Source organism: Babylonia areolata, chromosome 21 (genome assembly GCF_041734735.1).
Source record: "Babylonia areolata isolate BAREFJ2019XMU chromosome 21, ASM4173473v1, whole genome shotgun sequence".
Classification (NCBI taxonomy): Eukaryota; Metazoa; Mollusca; class Gastropoda; order Neogastropoda; family Buccinidae; genus Babylonia; species Babylonia areolata.
The window spans coordinates 858,185-879,673 of NC_134896.1; the positions used below are offsets into that span (position 1 = coordinate 858,185).

General features: G+C 41.8%; 2 protein-coding genes across 6 annotated transcripts in view; one reads left to right on the forward strand and one right to left on the reverse strand.

Moving 5' to 3' along the window:
- LOC143296243 (endoribonuclease Dicer-like) overlaps positions 1-5,135 on the reverse strand; it is a 65,396-nt gene extending 60,261 nt beyond the window's left edge. For 3 of the 4 annotated variants that reach the window (XR_013057113.1, XM_076608078.1, XM_076608076.1), the window contains exon 1: positions 4,986-5,135. The gene's annotated coding sequence lies outside the window, so the exon portion shown is untranslated. Of the gene's footprint in view, positions 1-4,975 lie in introns of all 4 variants that reach the window. The other variant, XM_076608077.1, reaches the window with a different exon arrangement.
- Positions 5,136-5,235: 100 nt separating this feature from the next.
- Positions 5,236-18,038, forward strand: LOC143295815 (putative RNA/DNA demethylase ALKBH6). 2 transcript variants are annotated; one of them, XM_076607452.1, is made up of 5 exons: positions 5,236-5,362; positions 9,356-9,485; positions 10,278-10,324; positions 13,955-14,059; positions 16,696-18,038. In XM_076607452.1, the coding sequence occupies exons 1-5, from the start codon at positions 5,333-5,335 to the stop codon at positions 17,359-17,361; spliced, it is 978 nt and encodes a 325-aa protein (XP_076463567.1). In that variant the 5' UTR covers positions 5,236-5,332; the 3' UTR covers positions 17,362-18,038. The 2 variants fall into 2 exon arrangements, with proteins under 2 accessions (XP_076463567.1, XP_076463568.1); XM_076607453.1 differs by having other exon boundaries at positions 5,285-5,362; positions 9,343-9,485.
- The last annotated feature ends 3,451 nt before the right edge of the window (positions 18,039-21,489 follow it).

Consider the following 21,489-nt stretch of genomic DNA (forward strand, 5'->3'; position numbering starts at 1 on the left):
GTGTACACTCAGATGGCAATGTAACCCACACAGCAGAATGTGTACCCTAAGATATAGCAATGAAATGTTGTCCACACAGCCAGGACTGTGTATTGTTGTCTGGGTACATTCAGGTATAGCAATGTTATGTCACCACACAGCAGGTTGTGTACATTTAGATATGATGAGGTAATGAAACCAGATGGCAGAACGAGGTACGTTGTCTGCACTCATGTAGCAAGGTCACAGTTTAGAGACAAAGCTCAACATCTCTGAACATGCCACCATAATGTTCTTCAAGTTCAAGTCTCCTCATGACTCATGCTGACCTTCAGTCCCTTTATTCCATGCAGGAGAAATAAGGATGCTGAAACACAAAGCAGAAGATGACAATTTCAGAACCAATGCTTTCCCGCTGACAACAGAAGCTGACAGGTACAACAACTGTGCACAACTGACAGTCAACACAGGTGTGTCTTCACTTCCAAGTCCCAGACAGAAAGAAGCAGGCAGGTACAACACCTGTGCAGAGCTTACGATCTATTAATATGTGTCCTCACTTTCACGTCTGAGACTGATAGAAGCTGACAGCTACAACAACTGTGCACAACTGACAGTCTATACAGGTGTGTCCTCACTTTCAAGTCCCAGACAGAAAGAAGACAGGTACAACACCTGTGCAGAGCTTACAATCTATTAATGTGTGTCCTCACTTTCACGTAGGAGACAGACAGAAGCTGACAGGTACAACAACTGTGCACAACTGACAGTCTATACAGGTGTGTCCTCACTTTCAAGTCCCAGACAGAAAGAAGACAGGTACAACAACCATGCACACCTTACAGCTTATACAGGTGTGTCCTCACTTTCAAGTCCCAGAGAGAAAGAAGCAAACAGGTACAATACCTGTGCAGAGCTTATAACCTTTACACGTGTGCCTCATGTTTACGTCCCAGACAAAAAGAAGCAGACAGATAAAACTGCGCATACTTGACAATCTATACAGGTGTGTCTTCCCTTTCACATCCCAGACAGATAGAAACAGACACGTACAACACATGTACATAGCTTACAGACTATACAGGTGTGTCTTCCCTTTCACATCCCAGACAGATAGAAACAGACACGTACAACACATGTACATAGCTTACAGACTATACAGGTGTGTCTTCCCTTTCACATCCCACACAGATAGAAACAGACACGTACAACACATGTACATAGCTTACAGACTATACAGGTGTGTCTTCCCTTTCACATCCCAGACAGATAGAAACAGACACGTACAACACATGTACATAGCTTACAGACTATACAGGTGTGTCTTCCCTTTCACATCCCAGACAGATAGAAACAGACACGTACAACACATGTACATAGCTTACAGACTATACAGGTGTGTCTTCCCTTTCACATCGCAGACAGATAGAAACAGACACGTACAACACATGTACATAGCTTACAGACTATACAGGTGTGTCTTCCCTTTCACATCCCACACAGATAGAAACAGACACGTACAACACATGTACATAGCTTACAGACTATACAGGTGTGTCTTCCCTTTCACATCCCAGACAGATAGAAACAGACACGTACAACACATGTACATAGCTTACAGACTATACAGGTGTGTCTTCCCTTTCACATCCCACACAGATAGAAACAGACACGTACAACACATGTACATAGCTTACAGATTATACAGGTGTGTCTTCCCTTTCACATCCCAGACAGATAGAAACAGACAAGTACAACACATGTACATAGCTTACAGACTATACAGGTGTGTCTTCCCTTTCACATCCCAGACAGATAGAAACAGACACGTACAACACATGTACATAGCTTACAGACTATACAGGTGTGTCTTCCCTTTCACATCCCAAACAGATAGAAAAAGACACGTACAACACATGTACATAGCTTACAGACTATACAGGTGTGTCTTCCCTTTCACATCCCAGACAGATAGAAACAGACACGTACAACACATGTACATAGCTTACAGACTATACAGGTGTGTCTTCCCTTTCACATCCCAGACAGATAGAAACAGACATATACAACAAGTTACAACTTAGCACAGCTGACAATCAACACAGGTGTGTCCTCACTTTAAAGTCCCAGACAGAAATAAGCAGACAGGTACAACATCTGTGCAAGCTTACAATCTATAGAGGTGTTTCCTCATTTTCATATCTCAGACAGATAGAAGCAGACAGGTGCAATACCTGTGCACAGCTGACAATCTATACAGGTGTGTCCTCACTTTAAACTCCCAGACAGAAATAAGCAGATAGGTATACACCTGTGCAGAGCTTACAATCTATACAGGTGTGTCCTCATTTTTACATCCCGAACAGATAGAAGCAGACAGGTACAACACCTGTGCACAGCTGACACTCTTCATAGGTGTGTCAACACTCTCACATCCCAGGGAGACAAAAGCAAACAGGTACAACACCTGCACACAGCTGACAATCTAAACAGGTGTGTCCTCACATTTAGACCTGAGACAAACAAAAGTACAACTGTAAATAGCAAACAATCTTTACAGGTGTGTCCTTACCTTCACGTCCCAGACAGAAAGAAGTACAACACCTATGCATAGCTGACAATCTCTACAGGTGTATTCTCACCTTCACATCCAAGACAGACGAGTACATCTGTGCACAGCTGACAGTCTAGATAATCACCTTCTCACTGTACACATTGTAGACAAAAGGCAGACAGCCTTAATCATACATCATTACATGACCATTGTTTCTCCAGAGCAAAGCACAATGGGCTGAAATGGATGACAATTCCACTGCTATTTTGACACAATTTAGATATGATATTGTAAGAAAACGACACATTTCTGACCTAACAAATGGCATACATAAGATCTCAGCAAATACAATTCTGACAAGAAAACGTTTTTCACTGAATTTTTCACTGCACTGAGTCGTTGACACATGTGCTTCTTCCCCACAATACTCTGTCAGTATTATCAGGTGGTCAGATTTAATGTCTTCTCAACTGAAACACATGATTACCACAACAAGTCAGATCTAAAGAGTTCTTCACTGAAATAAAGAAATGTGTGCTTCTTCTCTGAAATACATAATTACCAGGTAACTGGTAAGTCAGATTTAATGTGTTGCAATTCACATATAAAATCATTACCTGGTGAAATCTGATTTCATGTACTACTCTTCATTGAATATTAAAATGAACAATTTCTTTGCAATCTGATTTAGTATGTTCTTCATTGCGGGGAAAAAAGAAAGAAAAGTGAAATCTGATTTATAGGAAATTTTCTTACTAAAATTACGTTTAAGTAACATACTTACCATGACCCACGAGTGCAGACTCCGGCAGGGGTCTGACATACCTGTCCTGTGCAACTACCCGCCTATGCGGAGAAAACGAAAATAGGTACGGTCGATAATCTCCCTAACTAGGTTACCTCCTGTGTGTATCCCTGACTAGCGCCCTCTTAATGTGATTTTACTATTATTATGTCCATAACCCACTGAAATAAGCTAGCTCTGTTCACTGGTTTCCCAGCAGCAGCAGACCTGAACATGAACCACTGTCCTCAGGCATGTTAGACAGACACACAGATCTGCCTTTCCTTTTGACTGAATGCACCTGAGCCACTGTCCTCCGGAAAGTCAGTTATTTCCTCTAGTTGATCTGACAAGACCTGATCAAGAACTACTCTTCTCTGGCAAGTCAGAGTTATTTCCTCTTGACTATCTGACTCGACATGATCATGAACTAATGTCAATGGTCAAGTCAAAATTATTATTTCCTCTGAACTATCTGACTTGACCTGATCATGAACTAATGTCCATGGTCAAGTCAAAATTATCATTTCCTCTGGACTATCTGACTAGACCTGATCATGAACTACTGTCCTTGGTCAAGTCAAAATTATCATTTCCTCTGGACTATCTGACTAGACCTGATCATGAACTAATGTCCTCTGGCAAGTCAGAGTTATTTCCTCTTGAATATCTTGGCCTGATCACGAACAACTGTCCAAAGACAAGTCAAAATTATTTCTTCTTGACTACCTGACAAGACCTGATCATGTATAACTGTCCTCAGGCAAGTCTGAGATAGACGTAGACATGCAGATCTGCCTTTCCTCAGACCTACCTTTCCTCTTGATTATAACTAAACCTGGTCATGAACTCCTGTTTTCTGGAAAGTTAAAAGTTCTTGACCATCTCACTCATAGTACTTTTACATTGTTCATCATGTGCTCATAACATATTTACACTTAATTACATCACTGGTGTTAGGTATATCTTTCATCCCAACCAGTCCATACAATATGCCTTTTCTTAAGGAGAGAAAAAAGTGCGTGTGTGTGTGTGTGTGTGTCACTGTGTAAGTGAAGCAGACATAAATATGTATGCACACATGTATGTCTGCACAATGAATCTTGGAAAATAGATATCTGGTCCTGAAGTAAGAGAGAGAGATAGAGAGAGAGAGAGAGAGAGAGAGTGTGTGTGTGTGTGTGTGTGTGTGTGTGTGTGTGTGTGTGTGTGTGTGTGTGTGTATGTATGGGCACAACCGTGTGGGAACTGTAATTAAGTGATTACCGTTTCTTTAAAAAATGTGACCAGTGACATGAATCTCTGGAAACACAAGCACTATCGTTACAAAACGTGACAGAAGACGACTGAAGAAAACATCACACACACATATGTAGCAGCTGAGACAAAGCATCACAGGGATGCCTGATCACTCCATCAGCCTGCACTTTCACGACTGAAATTAGTCTACACGGAAATATAAAACCATTGTCTCTCATCCGTGGACGCCATCTTGCCTTTCTGATAAGACTGCATCGACTTACCAACAAGTAATGTCACTGTGGATACCTGTGATAATGCGTTACCAGACTGTTGCTGCTTGTTACCTCACTCGTCAGTCGATGACATCGATGACTGATGAACGTGTCTTGCACGTAAATGATTAACATATAACAAACCTGAGCATACCTCGATAAGATATCCTGATTCCCTCCAGTCAACAGGTTTGGATGACTAAACGATTTAGGTAAAAACACATATACGTCATAGATCCATACACAGTGGCATTTTGTGTGTGTTTCTGCAGGAACAAAAATACTGATTCCATGCAGAGTGCAGAGCCACAGCACATGCGCGAAATTAGGGACGCCGCAAACAAGTAACAAGGTTTTTCATTGGCTGTTTTTGACAAATAGTCAATCAGAAATAGCGTTGTATTCTACAATAAGCCTTTCAGTTCCGGAAGCATGTGCTTTTCTTTTCATTTTGTTCGTGTCGTCTGAGACAATCGACTGCTCGAACTGTTTTTTTTAGAAATGGATCTGAGCAATTACAGAATAAGAAATGTAAGTTTCCTACTTTTTACACAAAATATCGCTTTGACGTTATCAATATCTCACATCATTCCTATGCCATATAAATGACCTCCCCGAAACAGTCAAATCCCAAGTGCGTTTATTCGCAGACGACTGCCTCATCTACAGGGAGATCAACGACTTCCAAGACCACCACACCCTACAAGAGGACCTCAAGTCACTGGAGTCATGGGCAGACAAATGGGGTATGCGTTTCAACGCTTCGAAATGCTACATCATGAGCATCGCACAGTCCCCTGCCTCCTTCCACTTTTACTCCCTAAACGACACCATCTTACAGCAAGTCACCTCAAACCCCTACCTCGGCATCCAGTTCTCAGCTAACCTCAAATGGTCCCACCACATCAACCTTATTACAAAAAAGGCCAACAGCACATTAGGATTTCTTCGTCGGAACCTAAGGCATAGTCCCACTTCCTGCCGAAGAAATGCCTACCTTGCCCACGTACGCCCTGTCCTAGAATATGCAGCAATTATCTGGGACCCGCACATGCAAAAGGAGATCAACATACTAGAACGCGTACAAAGAAACGCAGTACGCTTTATAGCAAAGGACTACCGCTCCACCACTCCAGGCTTTATAACAGGACTACTAAAGAAATATGAACTCACCACACTCCAGGAAAGACGACTACAACTACGGCTAGGTTTCTTCTAGGGTGGTAGAGGGACTGGTGCCAGCAGTCACTCCGAGTGATTTTATCGCACCGCAGAAACCAGGACGACGCATCCGCTCCACAAGAGACAAAAGCGTATACCTGTCGCAAAACCCTATAGAGAACTATATTAGAAACAATGATAGATGCTACTGTGTCCCTGAAACAAATACCGACCAGTACCGATATTCTTATTTTCCAAAGACAATAGTTGAGTGGAACCACCTAGACGATACCATCGTTCACAAAAAGTCGGTGGATAGTTTTAAATCGGCTCTGGCAAAAGCCAGAAGCCAGTAACACCAACGTGCTGCGCACCCCCCCCCCCCCCCCCCCCCCCCCACCGTCGCGTTTACGCCAGTAGATGGATGTTGCGACGTATTGATCCAGATCCAGATCCAGATCATTGGCTATACTGTTGCGCAGTGCTCAAAGGAAAGCTAAAGCTGTACTTTGTGTTGGCTGCAGAGATGATCCACATATGTGTTAGTTCTGGACAAAAAGCCTGGATTTCACACGAGTCCACCAGCCCCCCTTTCACCCTCCCTCTCCCCCCCTATGCACCCCACCCTCCTTTCTCTCATTGTGTGTGTGTGTCTTTTTCTACGCTCACATGCACACGCGCGCGCCCGCACACACACACACACCACTCTCCCCCCCTTTTTTTTTAATCTTATATAAGACCATCTCTGTCCTTGTCTCTCTCTGTATGTGTCTGTTTCTCTCCATCTGTCTCTCTATCTCATTCTCAAACTATTGCTCATACAACTGTTTAAATGGTGTTTTTTTATTACTGTTTTTTTAACATGTGCATGCTCATTCCAGCTCAATTTCTTTTTGCTTGATCATTATCTTGACATTTTCATGTCAGTACTTGCTCTGTCTCTCTTTCTCTCCCTCTCTCTCTCTCTTCCTCTTTTTCACTTTCTCATGCTCTATCCTCCTTAAATTTTCTCCTTCACCTCTATTTAATGTTGTAAATGCCAAATTACCATTTATGTAAGAGTGATTATGATGTGCATGCTGTATTGATGCTATGATTTCCCCCATTGTTTTACTTTACTGTTTCCCCTTTGAGGGCTGGATGAAAAAAAGCATTGTCTTAAATGTCTTGCTTACTCTATGTCTGTCACCCTCAGAAAATATAATTCATTCATTTCAATTCTCTCTCTCTCTCTCGCTCGCTCTCTCTCTCATGCACACACACACACACAAACACGTGCACGCACACACACACACACAAACGCGCGTGCGCACACACACACACAAACACGCGCTCACATACACACACAGAGCATGCTGCAATAAAAGCATGCTTTGAAGACCCTATCTCTTCAAAACCAAAATAAAATCAACATGGAAAGTGGTAAATCAGCTACCAAACAAATAACTTCTATGAAAATCATCTCCTGTCAATTTTTCACCAGATTACAACACAGTTTAGAATTTTCGAACATTGCAGAAAAGTTTGTTTTTTGTTGTTGTTTTTCCAGTAACTGAATAGAATTAAAAACACTGGAAAAGTTATAATTCAGTATTCATTTCAGTAATTATGTGTTCAATGCCTTGAATCATCAAAAAACGAACCTGGAACCTGAACATTTGATGGGATCAATAATAAGATTCTAAAGCTATCAGCTGAAGTGATTACCAATACACAGACTCTCACCAGTATTTCTATTTAGAAAAAATCAAAACACAGACAAAAGGAGCAGATGCCGGACCTTTGCATGAAACAAACAAGCTGGTCAGGCATACTCTGGGTTTGTGTAAAACATTAAGATAAAATGAAATATAATTTAGATAACCAAGGTATTTTACAGTGTGTGGTATTATGGAACTATATACACTGTAGTGTGTGGTGTTGTGCAACCAATGTACATTACAGAGTATGGTATTGTGCAACCAGTGTACATTACAGAGTGTGGTGTTGTACAACCAATGTACATTACAGAGTATGGTGTTGTACATTACAGAGTGTGGTGTTGTGCAGCCAGTGTACATTGCAGAGTGGGGTGTTGTGTGACCAGTGTACATTACAGAGTATGGTGTTGTGCAGCCAGTGCACATTACAGAGTGTGGTGTTGTGCGACCAGTGTACATTACAGAGTATGGTGTTGTGCAGCCAGTGTACATTACAGAGTGTGGTGTTGTGCAGCCAGTGTACATTACAGAGTGTGGTGTTGTGCAGCCAGTGTACATTACAGAGTATGGTGTTGTGCAACTTATGTACATTACAGAGTGTGGTGTTGTGCAACTTATGTACATTACAGAGTGTGGTGTTGTGCAACCAATGTATATTACAGAGTGTGGTGTTGTGCAACCAATGTACATTACAGAGTGTGGTGTTGTAAACCAATGTACATTACAGAGTGTGGTGTTGTGCAACCAATGTACATTACAGAGTGTGGTGTTGTGCAACCAATGTACATTACAGAGTGTGGTGTTGTGCAACCAATGTACATTACAGAGTATGGTGTTGTACAACGAGTGTACATTACAGAGTGTGGTGTTGTACAACCAATGTACATTACAGAGTATGGTGTTGTACATTACAGAGTATGGTGTTGTGCAGCCAGTGTACATTACAGAGTATGGTGTTGTACATTACAGAGTATGGTGTTGTGCAACCAGTGTACATTACAGAGTGTGGTGTTGTGCAACTTATGTACATTACAGAGTGTGGTGTTGTGCAACCAGTGTACATTACAGAGTGTGGTGTTGTGCAGCCAGTGTACATTACAGAGTATGGTGTTGTGCAACCAGTGTACATTACAGAGTGTGGTGTTGTGCAACCAATGTACATTACAGAGTGTGGTGTTGTGCAACCAATGTATATTACAGAGTGTGGTGTTGTGCAACCAATGTACATTACAGAGTGTGGTGTTGTAAACCAATGTACATTACAGAGTGTGGTGTTGTGCAACCAATGTACATTACAGAGTGTGGTGTTGTGCAACCAATGTACATTACAGAGTGTGGTGTTGTGCAACCAATGTACATTACAGAGTATGGTGTTGTACAACGAGTGTACATTACAGAGTGTGGTGTTGTACAACCAATGTACATTACAGAGTATGGTGTTGTACATTACAGAGTGTGGTGTTGTGCAGCCAGTGTACATTGCAGAGTGGGGTGTTGTGTGACCAGTGTACATTACAGAGTGTGGTGTTGTACAACCAATGTACATTACAGAGTGTGGTGTTGTGCAGCCAGTGTACATTGCAGAGTGGGGTGTTGTGCAACCAATGTACATTACAGAGTGTGGTGTTGTGCAACCAATGTACATTACAGTGTGGTGTTGCAGGCTCCATGTACAGTACACTACATTCCTGACTTCATCAGTACAGAGGAAGAAAAACTGCTGCTGTCCAAAGTGTATCAGGCCCCCAGAACCAAGTGGACTGTCTTGTCTCACAGACGTCTGCAGAACTGGGGTCAGCGCTTACACACACACACACACACACACATATGTATGGTCTCTCTCTCGGTCTCTCTGCTCTCTCTCTCTCAGCATCGCAGTTATATATGTGTATCTTGAGGAAAAATAAAGTATTTAAAGATGATGCCACAAGTAGTGATGGAGGCTGCTGTTTGAAAACAATGTGGTGTACAAGTTTGGAGACTGACTTTTGCTTTGGGCTGACGTGGGATGCAGATCAACATGAAATCATTAAAAAGTATTGCGCAAGGACTTTCCAAAAGAAAAGAAAAGAAATACCGTACTGGGTCTGTGATGGGATGTGTAGTTCCATATAATTTTGAACAGAGTTTATGGAAGAAGAATTAGAACAAGCTGCTGAAACATCAACTACACAGGAGCTCAGAGTTGTGAGTGCATCAGCAAACTGCGTGTTTGCCAACTCCATCAAGCTTAAAAAAAGCACATGTTGCAGAGACAATTATTTGACTATCGCAGCTTTTGGAAACTAAGAATGTGATGGGCTTGCAGTTTGAATCACAGAACATTGGTCATATCTCAGTTGTTCCAAACTGAGCAATCCTGGAAGTTGGCTTTGTGCTCAGTCGATAGTACAGTTGACCTCTTCCTGTTTCCTTTCTAGAGAACCAAGTCCAATATGACAGCATCCTGTGATACACCAGACTGATTGTTTAAATCAATATAACTGCTTTAATGGCAGATATATTCAGTTTAATGCATGGTTCTCTAATTATTTACCCATTTGCCAGGTGTGTAGAGCATGATACTATGCATTTTGTGTCCACAGGAGGGTTACCAGGGCCAAAAGGAATGGTGGCTGAAGACTTGCCTCAGGTATTCAGTCACATTCTTGCATGTCCATTACAATCCCACAGTCTCCTTGCACCTGTCATTCCATCAACCCTGTCCTCTGACATCTGTCATTCCATCAACCCCTGTCCTCTGACACCTGTCATTCCATCTCTGTTTGTCCCCTAACACTTGTCATTCAATCCCTGCCCCCTGACACCTGTCATTTCATCTCCCTCTGTCCTCTGACACCTGTCATTCCATATCCTGTCTGTCCCCAGACACCTGTCATTCCATATCCTGTCTGTCCTCTGACATCTGTCATTCCATATCCTGTCTGTCCTCTGACACCTGTCATCCCATCTGCCTGTGTCCCCAGACACATGTCATCCCATCTGCCTGTGTCCCCTGACACATGTCATTCCATCTCTCTGTGTCCCTTGACACCTGTCATTCCATCTCTCTGTGTCCCCTGATACCTGTCATTCCATCTCTCTGTGTCCCTTGACACCTGTCATTCCATCTCTCTGTGTCCCCTGACACCTGTCATTCCATCTCTCTGTGTCCCCTGACACCTGTCATTCCATCTCTCTGTGTCCCCTGACACATGTCATTCCATCTCTCTGTGTCCCCTGACACCTGTCATTCCATCTCCCTCTGTCCCTTGACACCTGTCATTCCATCTCTCTGTGTCCCTTGACACCTGTCATTCCACCTCTCTGTGTCCCTTGACACCTGTCATTCCATATCCTGTCTGTCCTCTAACACCTGTCATCCCATCTGCCTGTGTCCCCAGACACATGTCATCCCATCTGCCTGTGTCCCCTGACACCTGTCATTCCATCTCTCTGTGTCCCTTGACACCTGTCATTCCATCTCTCTGTGTCCCTCAACACCTGTCATTCCATCTCTCTGTGTCCCCTGACACCTGTCATTCCATCTGTCTGTGTCCCCTGACACCTGTCATTCCATCTCCCTCTGTCCCTTGACACCTGTCATTCCACCTCTCTGTGTCCCTCAACACCTGTCATTCCACCTCCCTCTGTCCCCTGACACCTGTCATTCCATCTCTCTGTGTCCCCTGACACCTGTCATTCCATCTCTCTGTGTCCCTTGACACCTGTCATTCCATCTCTCTGTGTCCCCTGACACCTGTCATTCCATCTCCCTGTGTCCCCAGACACCTGTCATTCCATCTCTCTGTGTCCCCTGACACCTGTCATTCCATCTCCCTCTGTCCCTTGACACCTGTCATTCCATCTCCCTCTGTTCCATCTCTCTGTGTCCCCTGACACCTGTCATTCCATCTCCCTCTGTCCCTTGACACCTGTCATTCCATCTCCCTCTGTTCCATCTCTCTGTGTCCCCTGACACCTGTCATTCCATCTCTCTGTGTCCCCTGACACCTGTCATTCCATCTCTCTGTGTCCCCTGACACCTGTCATTCCATCTGTCTGTGTCCCCAGACACCTGTCATTCCATCTCCCTGTCATTCCATCTGTCTGTGTCCCCTGACACCAGTCATTCCATCTCCCTCTGTGTCCCCAGACACCTGTCATTCCATCTCCCTCTGTCCTTTGACACCTGTTATTCCATCTCTGTGTCCCCAGACACCTGTCATTCCACCTCCCTCTGTCCCCTGACACCTGTCATTCCATCTCCCTCTGTCCTTTGACACCTGTCATTCCATCTCTGTGTCCCCAGACACCTGTTATTCCACCTCCCTCTGTCCCCTGACACCTGTCATTCCATCTCCCTCTGTCCCTTGACACCTGTCATTCCACCTCTCTGTGTCCCCAGACACCTGTCATTCCATCTCCCTCTGTCCCCTGACACCTGTCATTCCATCTTTCTGTGTCCCCAGACACCTGTCATTCCATCTCTCTGTGTCCCCTGACACATGTCATTCCATCTCCCTCTGTCCCCTGACACATGTCATTCCATCTCTCTGTGTCCCCTGACACCTGTCATTCCATCTTTCTGTGTCCCCAGACACCTGTCATTCCATCTCTCTGTGTCCCCTGACACATGTCATTCCATCTCCCTCTGTCCCCAGACACCTGTCATTCCATCTCCCTCTGTCCCCTGTCATTCCATCTGTCTGTGTCCCCTGTCACCTGTCATTCCATCTCTCTGTGCTGTGTCCCCAGACACCTGTCATTCCATCTCTCTGTGTCCCCAGACACCTGTCATTCCATCTCTCTGTGTCCCCAGACACCTGTCATTCCATCTCTCTGTGTCCCCTGACACCTGTCATTCCATCTCTCTGTGTCCCCAAACACCTGTCCTGTTATTCCATTTCTCTCTATCTGCTTACACCTGTCATTCTATCTCTCTGTGTCTCCTGAGACATATCATTCCATCTCTCTGTCTATGTCACCTGACACCTGTCATTCTATCTCTCTCTGTCCTTCGACACCTGTCACTCCATCTCTCTGTCCCCTGACACCTGTTATTCCATCTCTCTGTCTGCCGACACCTGTGATTTCATTCTTCTCAACTCCCTGACACCTGTCATACCATCTCTCTCTCTCTGTCCCCTGACACCTGTCATACCATCTCTCTCTCTCTGTCCCCTGACACCTGTCATACCGTCTCTCTCTCTCTCTCTGTCCCCTGACACCTGTCATACCATCTCTCTCTCTCTGTCCCGACACCTGTCATACCATCTCTCTATCTCTGTCCCCTGACACCTGTCATACCATCTCTCTCTCTCTGTCCCCTGACACCTGTCATACCATCTCTCTCTCTCTGTCCCGACACCTGTCATACCATCTCTCTCTCTCTGTCCCGCCACCTGTCATACCATCTCTCTATCTCTGTCCCCTGACACCTGTCATACCATCTCTCTCTCTCTCTGTCCCATGACATTTAATATACCATCCTTCACAGATGCCTGACACTTTCCCTCTGAAGCCTCCTGTCACTCTGTGATCCCAGATGTGTTGTGTGATTTCAGTGGTCTTTAGACTCAAGGGACATTGTGCTCAATCATATGTTGTGTGATTTCATTTTCGGTGGTCTTTAGACTCAAGGGACATTGTGCTCAATCATATGTTGTGTGATTTCATTTTCAGTGGCCTTTAGACTTAAGGGACATTGTGCTCAGTCATATGTTGTGTGATTTCAGTGGTCTTTAGACTTAAGGGACATTGTGCTCAATCATATGTTGTGTGATTTCATTTTCAGTGGTCTTTAGACTTAAGGGACATTGTGCTCAATCATATGTTGTGTGATTTCATTTTCAGTGGTCTTTAGACTTAAGGGACATTGTGCTCAGTCATATGTTGTGTGATTTCATTTTCAGTGGTCTTTAGACTCAAGGGACATTGTGCTCAGTCATACGTTGTGTGATTTCATTTTCAGTGGTCTTTAGACTCAAGGGACAATGTGCTCAATCATATGTTGTGTGATTTCATTTTCAGTGGTCTTTAGACTTAAGGGACATTGTGCTCAATCATATGTTGTGTGATTTCATTTTCAGTGGTCTTTAGACTTTAGAGACATTGTGCCCAATCATGTGTTGTGTGATTTCAATGGTCTTTAAGGACATGGTGCCCAGTCCAGTGTTGTATGATTTCAGTGATTTTAAAGGACACGATCTCAGTCATGTGTTGTGTTATTTCAGTGGTTTTGAAGGACTCTAGAGCCTAACCTCATGTTGTGTTATTTCAGTGGTTACTGGACTACAGCCAGAGGATAGCAGACTTAGGGACCTTCGAGGGCAAGGTGCCCAATCATGTGTTGGTCAATGAGTACCTGCCTGGTCAGGGCATCATGGTGAGTTATCACTTCCCTTGTGTGTGGCGTGGTGTTGGGGGGGATGTGGAGGGGTGAGTGTGTGTGTGTGTGTGTGTGTTTACATGTTTTTTCTTGGCCATCTCACCTTGTAAAGAGTGAAAAGAGTCAGGTGAATAGTTGTGACAGGCATGGCAATGTTTTGTGAAGAGATAAAGAGTGAGGGTAGGATGATGGGATGTGACAGGTGTGGTGATGTTTTGTAAAGATATAAAAAGATGATTGGATGTGACAGGTGTGGTGATGTTTTGTAAAGATATAAAAAGATGATGGGATGTAACAGGTGTGGTGATGTTTTGTAAAGATATAAAAAGATGATGGGATGTGACAGGTGTGGTGATGTTTTGTAAAGATATAAAAAGATGATTGGATGTGACAGGTGTGGTGATGTTTTGTAAAGATATAAAAAGATGATGGGATGTAACAGGTGTGGTGATGTTTTGTAAAGATATAAAAAGATGATTGGATGTGACAGGTGTGGTGATGTTTTGTAAAAATATAAAAAGATGATTGGATGTGACAGGTGTGGTGATGTTTTGTAAAGATATAAAAAGATGATTGGATGTGACAGGTGTGGTGATGTTTTGTAAAGATATAAAAAGATGATGGGATGTGACAGGTGTGGTGATGTTTTGTAAAGATATAAAAAGATGATTGGATGTGACAGGTGTGGTGATGTTTTGTAAAGATATAAAAAGATGATGGGATGTGACAGGTGTGGTGATGTTTTGTAAAGATATAAAAAGATGATTGGATGTGACAGGTGTGGTGATGTTTTGTAAAGATATAAAAAGTAAGATGATTGGATATGACAGGTGTGGTGATGTTTTGTAAAGAAATAAAAAGTAAGATGATTGGATATGACAGGTGTGGTGATGTTTTGTAAAGAAATAAAAAGTAAGATGATTGGATATGACAGGTGTGGTGATGTTTTGTAAAGAAATAAAAAGTCAGATGATTGGATATGACAGGTGTCGTGATATTTTGTAAAGACATAAAAAGTCAGATGATTGGATATGACAGGTGTGGTGATGTTTTGTAAAGAAATAAAAAGTCAGATGATTGGATATGACAGGTGTGGTGATGTTTTGTAAAGAAATAAAAAGTCAGATGATTGGATATGACAGGTGTGGTGATATTTTGTAAAGACATAAAAAGTCAGATGATTGGATGTGACAGGTGTGGTGATGTTTTGTAAAGACATAAAAAGTCAGATCATTGGATATGACAGGTGTGGTGATGTTTTGTAAAGAAATAAAAAGTCAGATGATTGGATATGACAGGTGTGGTGATGTTTTGTAAAGAGAGTAAGCTGATTAGACATGACAGGTTTGGTGATGTTTTATAAAAATGTAAAAGAGTAAGATGATTAGACATGACAGGAATCAGGTTTTGTGAAGGGAGAGTCAGGTAATCAGACATGACAGTTGTCATGTTTTGTGAAGAGTCAGATAATTAGGCATGACACATGTGTTGATGTTTAGTGAAGAGAGAAAGAGTCAGATAATGAACAGGTGTGGTGATGGTGAGTAAAGAGATAAATAGACAATGTGACAGGTGTGTTGATGTTTTGTAAAGATTTAAAGAGCCAGGTGACTGAATGTGACAGGTGTGGTGATGTTTTGTTAAGAGATAAAGAGTAAGAGTAAGCTGATTAGACATGACAGGTATGGTGATGTTTTATAAAGATAGAGATGTTTTGTAAAGAGACAAAGAGTAAGATGATTGGATATACAGGTGTGGTGATGTTTTGTAAAGGGACAAAGAGTGAGATGATTGGATATACAGGTGTGGTGATGTTTTGTAAAGGGACAAAGAGTAAGATGATTGGATATACAGGTGTGGTGATGTTTTGTAAAGGGATATAGAGTGAGATGATTGGATATACAGGTGTGGTGATGTTTTGTAAAGGGACAAAGAGTGAGATGATTGGATATACAGGTGTGGTGATGTTTTGTAAAGAGACAAACAGTAAGATGATTGGATATACAGGTGTGGTGATGTTTTGTAAAGGGACAAAGAGTGAGATGATTGGATATACAGGTGTGGTGATGTTTTGTAAAGGGACAAAGAGTGAGATGATTGGATATACAGGTGTGGTGATGTTTTGTAAAGAGACAAAGAGTGAGATGATTGGATATACAGGTGTGGTGATGTTTTGTAAAGGGATATAGAGTGAGATGATTGGATATACAGGTGTGGTGATGTTTTGTAAAGGGACAAAGAGTGAGATGATTGGATATACAGGTGTGGTGATGTTTTGTAAAGGGACAAAGAGTGAGATGATTGGATATACAGGTGTGGTGATGTTTTGTAAAGGGACAAAGAGTGAGATGATTGGATATACAGGTGTGGTGATGTTTTGTAAAGGGACAAAGAGTAAGATGATTGGATATACAGGTGTGGTGATGTTTTGTAAAGGGACAAAGAGTGAGATGATTGGATATACAGGTGTGGTGATGTTTTGTAAAGGGACAAAGAGTAAGATGATTGGATATACAGGTGTGATATTTTGTCAAGGGATATAGAGTGAGATGACTAGATGTGACAGGTGTAGTGATGGTGTGTAATTTAAAGGGATAATGAGTAAGATGATTGGATGTGTGGTGATATTTCAGCCCCATGAAGACGGGCCGGCCTTCTACCCCACAGTATCCACCATCACCCTGGGCTCTCATGCCCTCCTCGACTTCTACTACCACATCAACACCCTTCCTGGACAGTCAGCACAACAGTCCACAGAGGGACAGTCAGCACAGCAGTCCACAGAGGGACAGTTGGCACAACAGTCCACAGATGGAGATTCCACACAACAGCCAACAGATGGAGAGTCCAGGGCCGAACAGTCCACAGATGGAGATTCCACACCACAACAGCCAACAGATGGAGAGTCCAGGGCCCAACAGTCCACAGATGGAGATTCCTCACCACAACAGCCAACAGATGGAGAGTCCAGGGCCCAACATTCTACAAATGGAGAATCCACATCACAACAGTCAGGACAACAGTCAAGTGATGGAGACAGTTCGTTGGACAGACGTTACTTCCTGTCCCTTCTTCTCCAGCCCCGCAGTCTGCTGCTGGTGCAGGATGACATGTACAAAGTTCACCTGCATGGCATTAAGGAGGTCACACATGACAGCATCACGGACAAAGTGGCCAACCTAGACCTTGTGCCAGAGGTTAAAGTTGGAGATGTGATGGAGAGGAAAACACGGGTGTCTTTGACAATTCGTTATGTTCCCAAAGTCCTAAAGTCTCGCTTAATTCTGGGAAAACGCTGATTAGATTTAAACCTGTATGGGTGTAGATTTATCATTAATTTGTTTTCTTTCTTTTTTCTTTTGTTTTCTTCATTTTCTTTAAAGCTTCTATCCAGCAAGACATCCTCAGGGCAGTGCTAGTGGAATGTTGTTTAACTCTTGCTTTTTTAATTTAAGAGAGAGGAAAAATTCACCAGTGTTGAAATTGTAGGGGTCTTTTTGTGCATTTTGTTTTTTAAAATAAAATCTGACTTGTTGAAGTCATGGTTGTTGAAAATATACCCTTAATGAAGTCAATGTTGTTTGAAAACTCTTGTTGGAGCCCTGCTTGGTTAAGGTGGTGTATGGTGTACAAAAAATGTACATTTTTGTTTCTCAACTTTGACTTAAATGGTTTAAAGACTATTACTGCTTGAAATCCCGGTGGGTGTGACAAAGAAAAGAGTGAGGTACTACTGATAGCTAAGAGTGAAGTACTACCGATAGCTAAGAGTGAAGCACTATTGTTAGCTAAGACCAGCCTCATGGTAGGGCATTGACATGAAATGTGTCAAAGCAAATGTAAGAGGCTTGATATCAGTACTGAACACCAGCCTGATTGTTTCTGTTGAAGACCAACAGGAAAATGCCTTGCAATGCAAAAACAGATTTTGCTTTGCTGATGCAATTGTCATGAAAATAAAGTGAAACTGCTGCTGCTTGTAGATACAGTGTTGTTCCTGAAAGCATTGTGGTGTGCTTGCTCACAGTGAAATTGATTTGACAGTCTAAATCCTCTGCTGTCACACACACACACATACATTCATGCGCCGTGCGCACGCACGCACACACACACACACACACACTCTCACACACACACGCACATACATGCACTGTAACATGGCAGAAACTTTCCCAACTCTGCTAGAAGAGAGGGAAAACATTCAGCAATGTAAAGACACACATAACATCAAGAATACATCAAAAATGAACAGATAACATCACAAATGTACAGATAACATCGCTGATACATAGATAACATCAATAAAAGTTACACAAAATAAAACAGAACTTAGATAATCATATTCTAATATGTGCTGTTAGGCATCATGCAAAATTAATGTCACAATTAATAAAAATTAATGGCATAGTAAAGGTTCACTCGCAAAAGGCAAAACACTTGCTGACAGAAACAGACTTCTCAAGAACTGTATGAATAAACAAGGTTTTTTCTTTCATGTGATGCAGACTCACAAATGTTCAAAAAAAGAGAGACCGAATTCCCCAAACTGGCAAATATTGCCCTCTGTCCCAACCCAACTTAAACCTACTCAGTAGGATAGGAATGATACGATATACATCTTTATTTATCCAACTGGAAATCAGTTGTGCATCTACAAGCTCATCACTCACCTAAAAAATATTTCGGGCCACAGCTGAATCTAGCGCACACAGAACATGACAAAGTTTTAACCAACAGGCAAAACAATCAAAGTAAATGTACACAAGCAAGTAATCACAATGGTTTGATTTGTAACTCTACACCCCTCACTCTCATATGCACACATACAGGCACGCACATACATGTGCATGCGCACATACACACACACACTGAATAATGGTCATCTCTCAGTTTGTCAAGGAAGATGTGATATAGGCACAAGTCACAAGTATAACATGTAAAGAAACCAATTCTCACATTAATGAATACTTCTATAGATATATCATTATGAATTATTAAATGGCAGGTTCAGTACTAGAAAAGAATTGATAAAAAAAAGCATTCATAGCAGTAAAAGTTCAAGTTTCTTCAGGTGTCACTGCATTCCAAAAAATCCATGTATAACCCACCACATCTGTTATAGATAGATGCCTGACAGCAGCATACCCACAGGGTTTGTCAGGTCTTGCATGCATGCATGTGTAAAATGTATCTGTCAGAGCAGATTTTCATCAGGATTTTGCCTGAAGATAACACTTTTGTTGCCATATGGATTCTTTCTCTTTCATTTTGTTAATTTTCAAATGTTTTTATTGAATTAATTATTTGTTTATCTATTTATTATTTTGTTTGTTGATGATTGTTACATCATTTTTCTTTTACTACCCATCATTTTTATGTTGTTTTACCTTGTGTAGGCTCTCAAGGCCTGATCAGAGCGTAAGTTTATGCAAAGTTCAGGCATCTGCTTTTTTTTTCTGATGTGGTGTAGCACATATGGAGCAGTCTGTACCGCACATTTTAACGTGCGTCAGTGCTGCTCACACTGAGGACCTTGGCTGGTTTATGGTCACATCCAAACGACTTGAGGCTCTAACTTGGGAGAAAGGGCAACTGAGAACGGGATTCGAACCTTAACCCCCAGAAACACACACACAGACACACACGCTCATCATCTCAGTAATATCACATAATTTTGTAAGAATGTTGAAACTAAATGTCAGTGGCAGTAGTTCGTCTAAGGTAAAGGTAACAAGTGGTGTACCACAAGGTAGTGTTCTGGGCCCAACACTGTTTATATATTTATAAATGACATGCCTGGTGAGGTTGATTGTGATGTCAAAATTTTTGCAGATGACACCAAAGCTTACTCAGCCATCTGGAATATAGAAGACAGAGACCATTTACAAATGTGTATTCATAAACTGGTTGAATGGACAAATACTTAGCTGTTGCAATCTAATAGCAAGAAATGCAAAGTACTACACCTCGGAAAGAACAATCCACATTATGATTCTGTAATACAAGAGAATGGATCAACTCGTGTACTGGATAGTACAACTGCTGAAAAGGGCCTGGGGGTCACAATGAACCCAGAATTAAGCTTTGATACACATAGAAGTAATACTGTGAAAAAAGGAAATCAAATTTCTGGAATGCTTTTGAGAAATATTACAAATAAGTCTCCTGAAATTATGGTTCCTTTATTAAAAGCTTTAGTTAGGCCCATCATTGAATATGGGAACTTGGCATGGTGTCCCTACTTAAAAAAGCACATAAATATGATTGAAAGAGTTCAACGCAGATTTACTAAGTGTATGACTGGTAGTAGAGATTTTAGTTATGAAGAGCGCCTAGCTCTATTTAAACTGCCCAGTCTAGAATTTAGGCAACTAAGAGGTGATTTAACTGAAGTATCCAAGATCATGCACAATATTTATGATCCCTGCACTACCTCTTCCCTGTTCACCTTGACTAAATTTGATAATCACAGAAATGTTTGGCTATAGGCTAAAAGCCTTTTGCCCTCATAATCAGTGTCCATTTATGTGCTTTTAGATCACTTGTTGTGAACAGACCCTTGTTTAAATCTGGCATAGTGTATACTATATTTCTCTACAGCTCAATAAAGATTTAACTCGGTGGAAAATACATGGTTCTTAAACTTTTTGTCAATGTGATTTTTTAAGGCGTTTACCGATGGTGCATTGATGGTGTCATAGGAAAGGTTATTCCACAGATTTATGATACGGTTGGTAAAGAACTTGCGGAACTGGTTAGTTACGAAATTAGTTTTGTTTATTTTGAAGTTGTGCCCTCGAGTTTTATCGTAGTTAGCCATAGTAAAGACTCGAGTAAAGACTAGATAAGACTCGAGGGCACAACTTCAAACTTAACAAGACAAACTTTGTCACTAACCAGTTCCACAATTTTTTTTACTAACTGTATCATTAATCTGTGGAATACCCTTTCCTCTGACACCATCAATGCACCATCAGTAAACACCTTCAAAAACCAAATTGACAAAACTTTTCAGGACCATGTATTTTCCATCGATTTAAATCTTTATTGCGTCAGAAATAAATGTAGTATACACTATGCCTGATTAAACCTTGGAACAGTTCACTATGTAGTGATCCAAAAGCACATTAATGGGCATTATTACGAGGGCAAAAGTCTTCTAGCCCATAGCCGAATATTTCTGTGATTCTGTAAATCTGGGTTAATCTAATTTTTATCCTTCGTCTTCTTCATGTTGTTATTGCCCCCACCCCCTTTTGCCCCATACATTCCTTCTTCTTCTTTTCTTTTTACATTTCTTCTTCTTCTTCTTGCTGCAATGTCCATCTGCCGTTCTTCTTCACCTTTTCATAATATTTTTTACATTTTCTTATTCTTTCTTTGTTTCTGTTTTTAAGGGGTTTTTTTCACCGTCATTTTTATGTCAA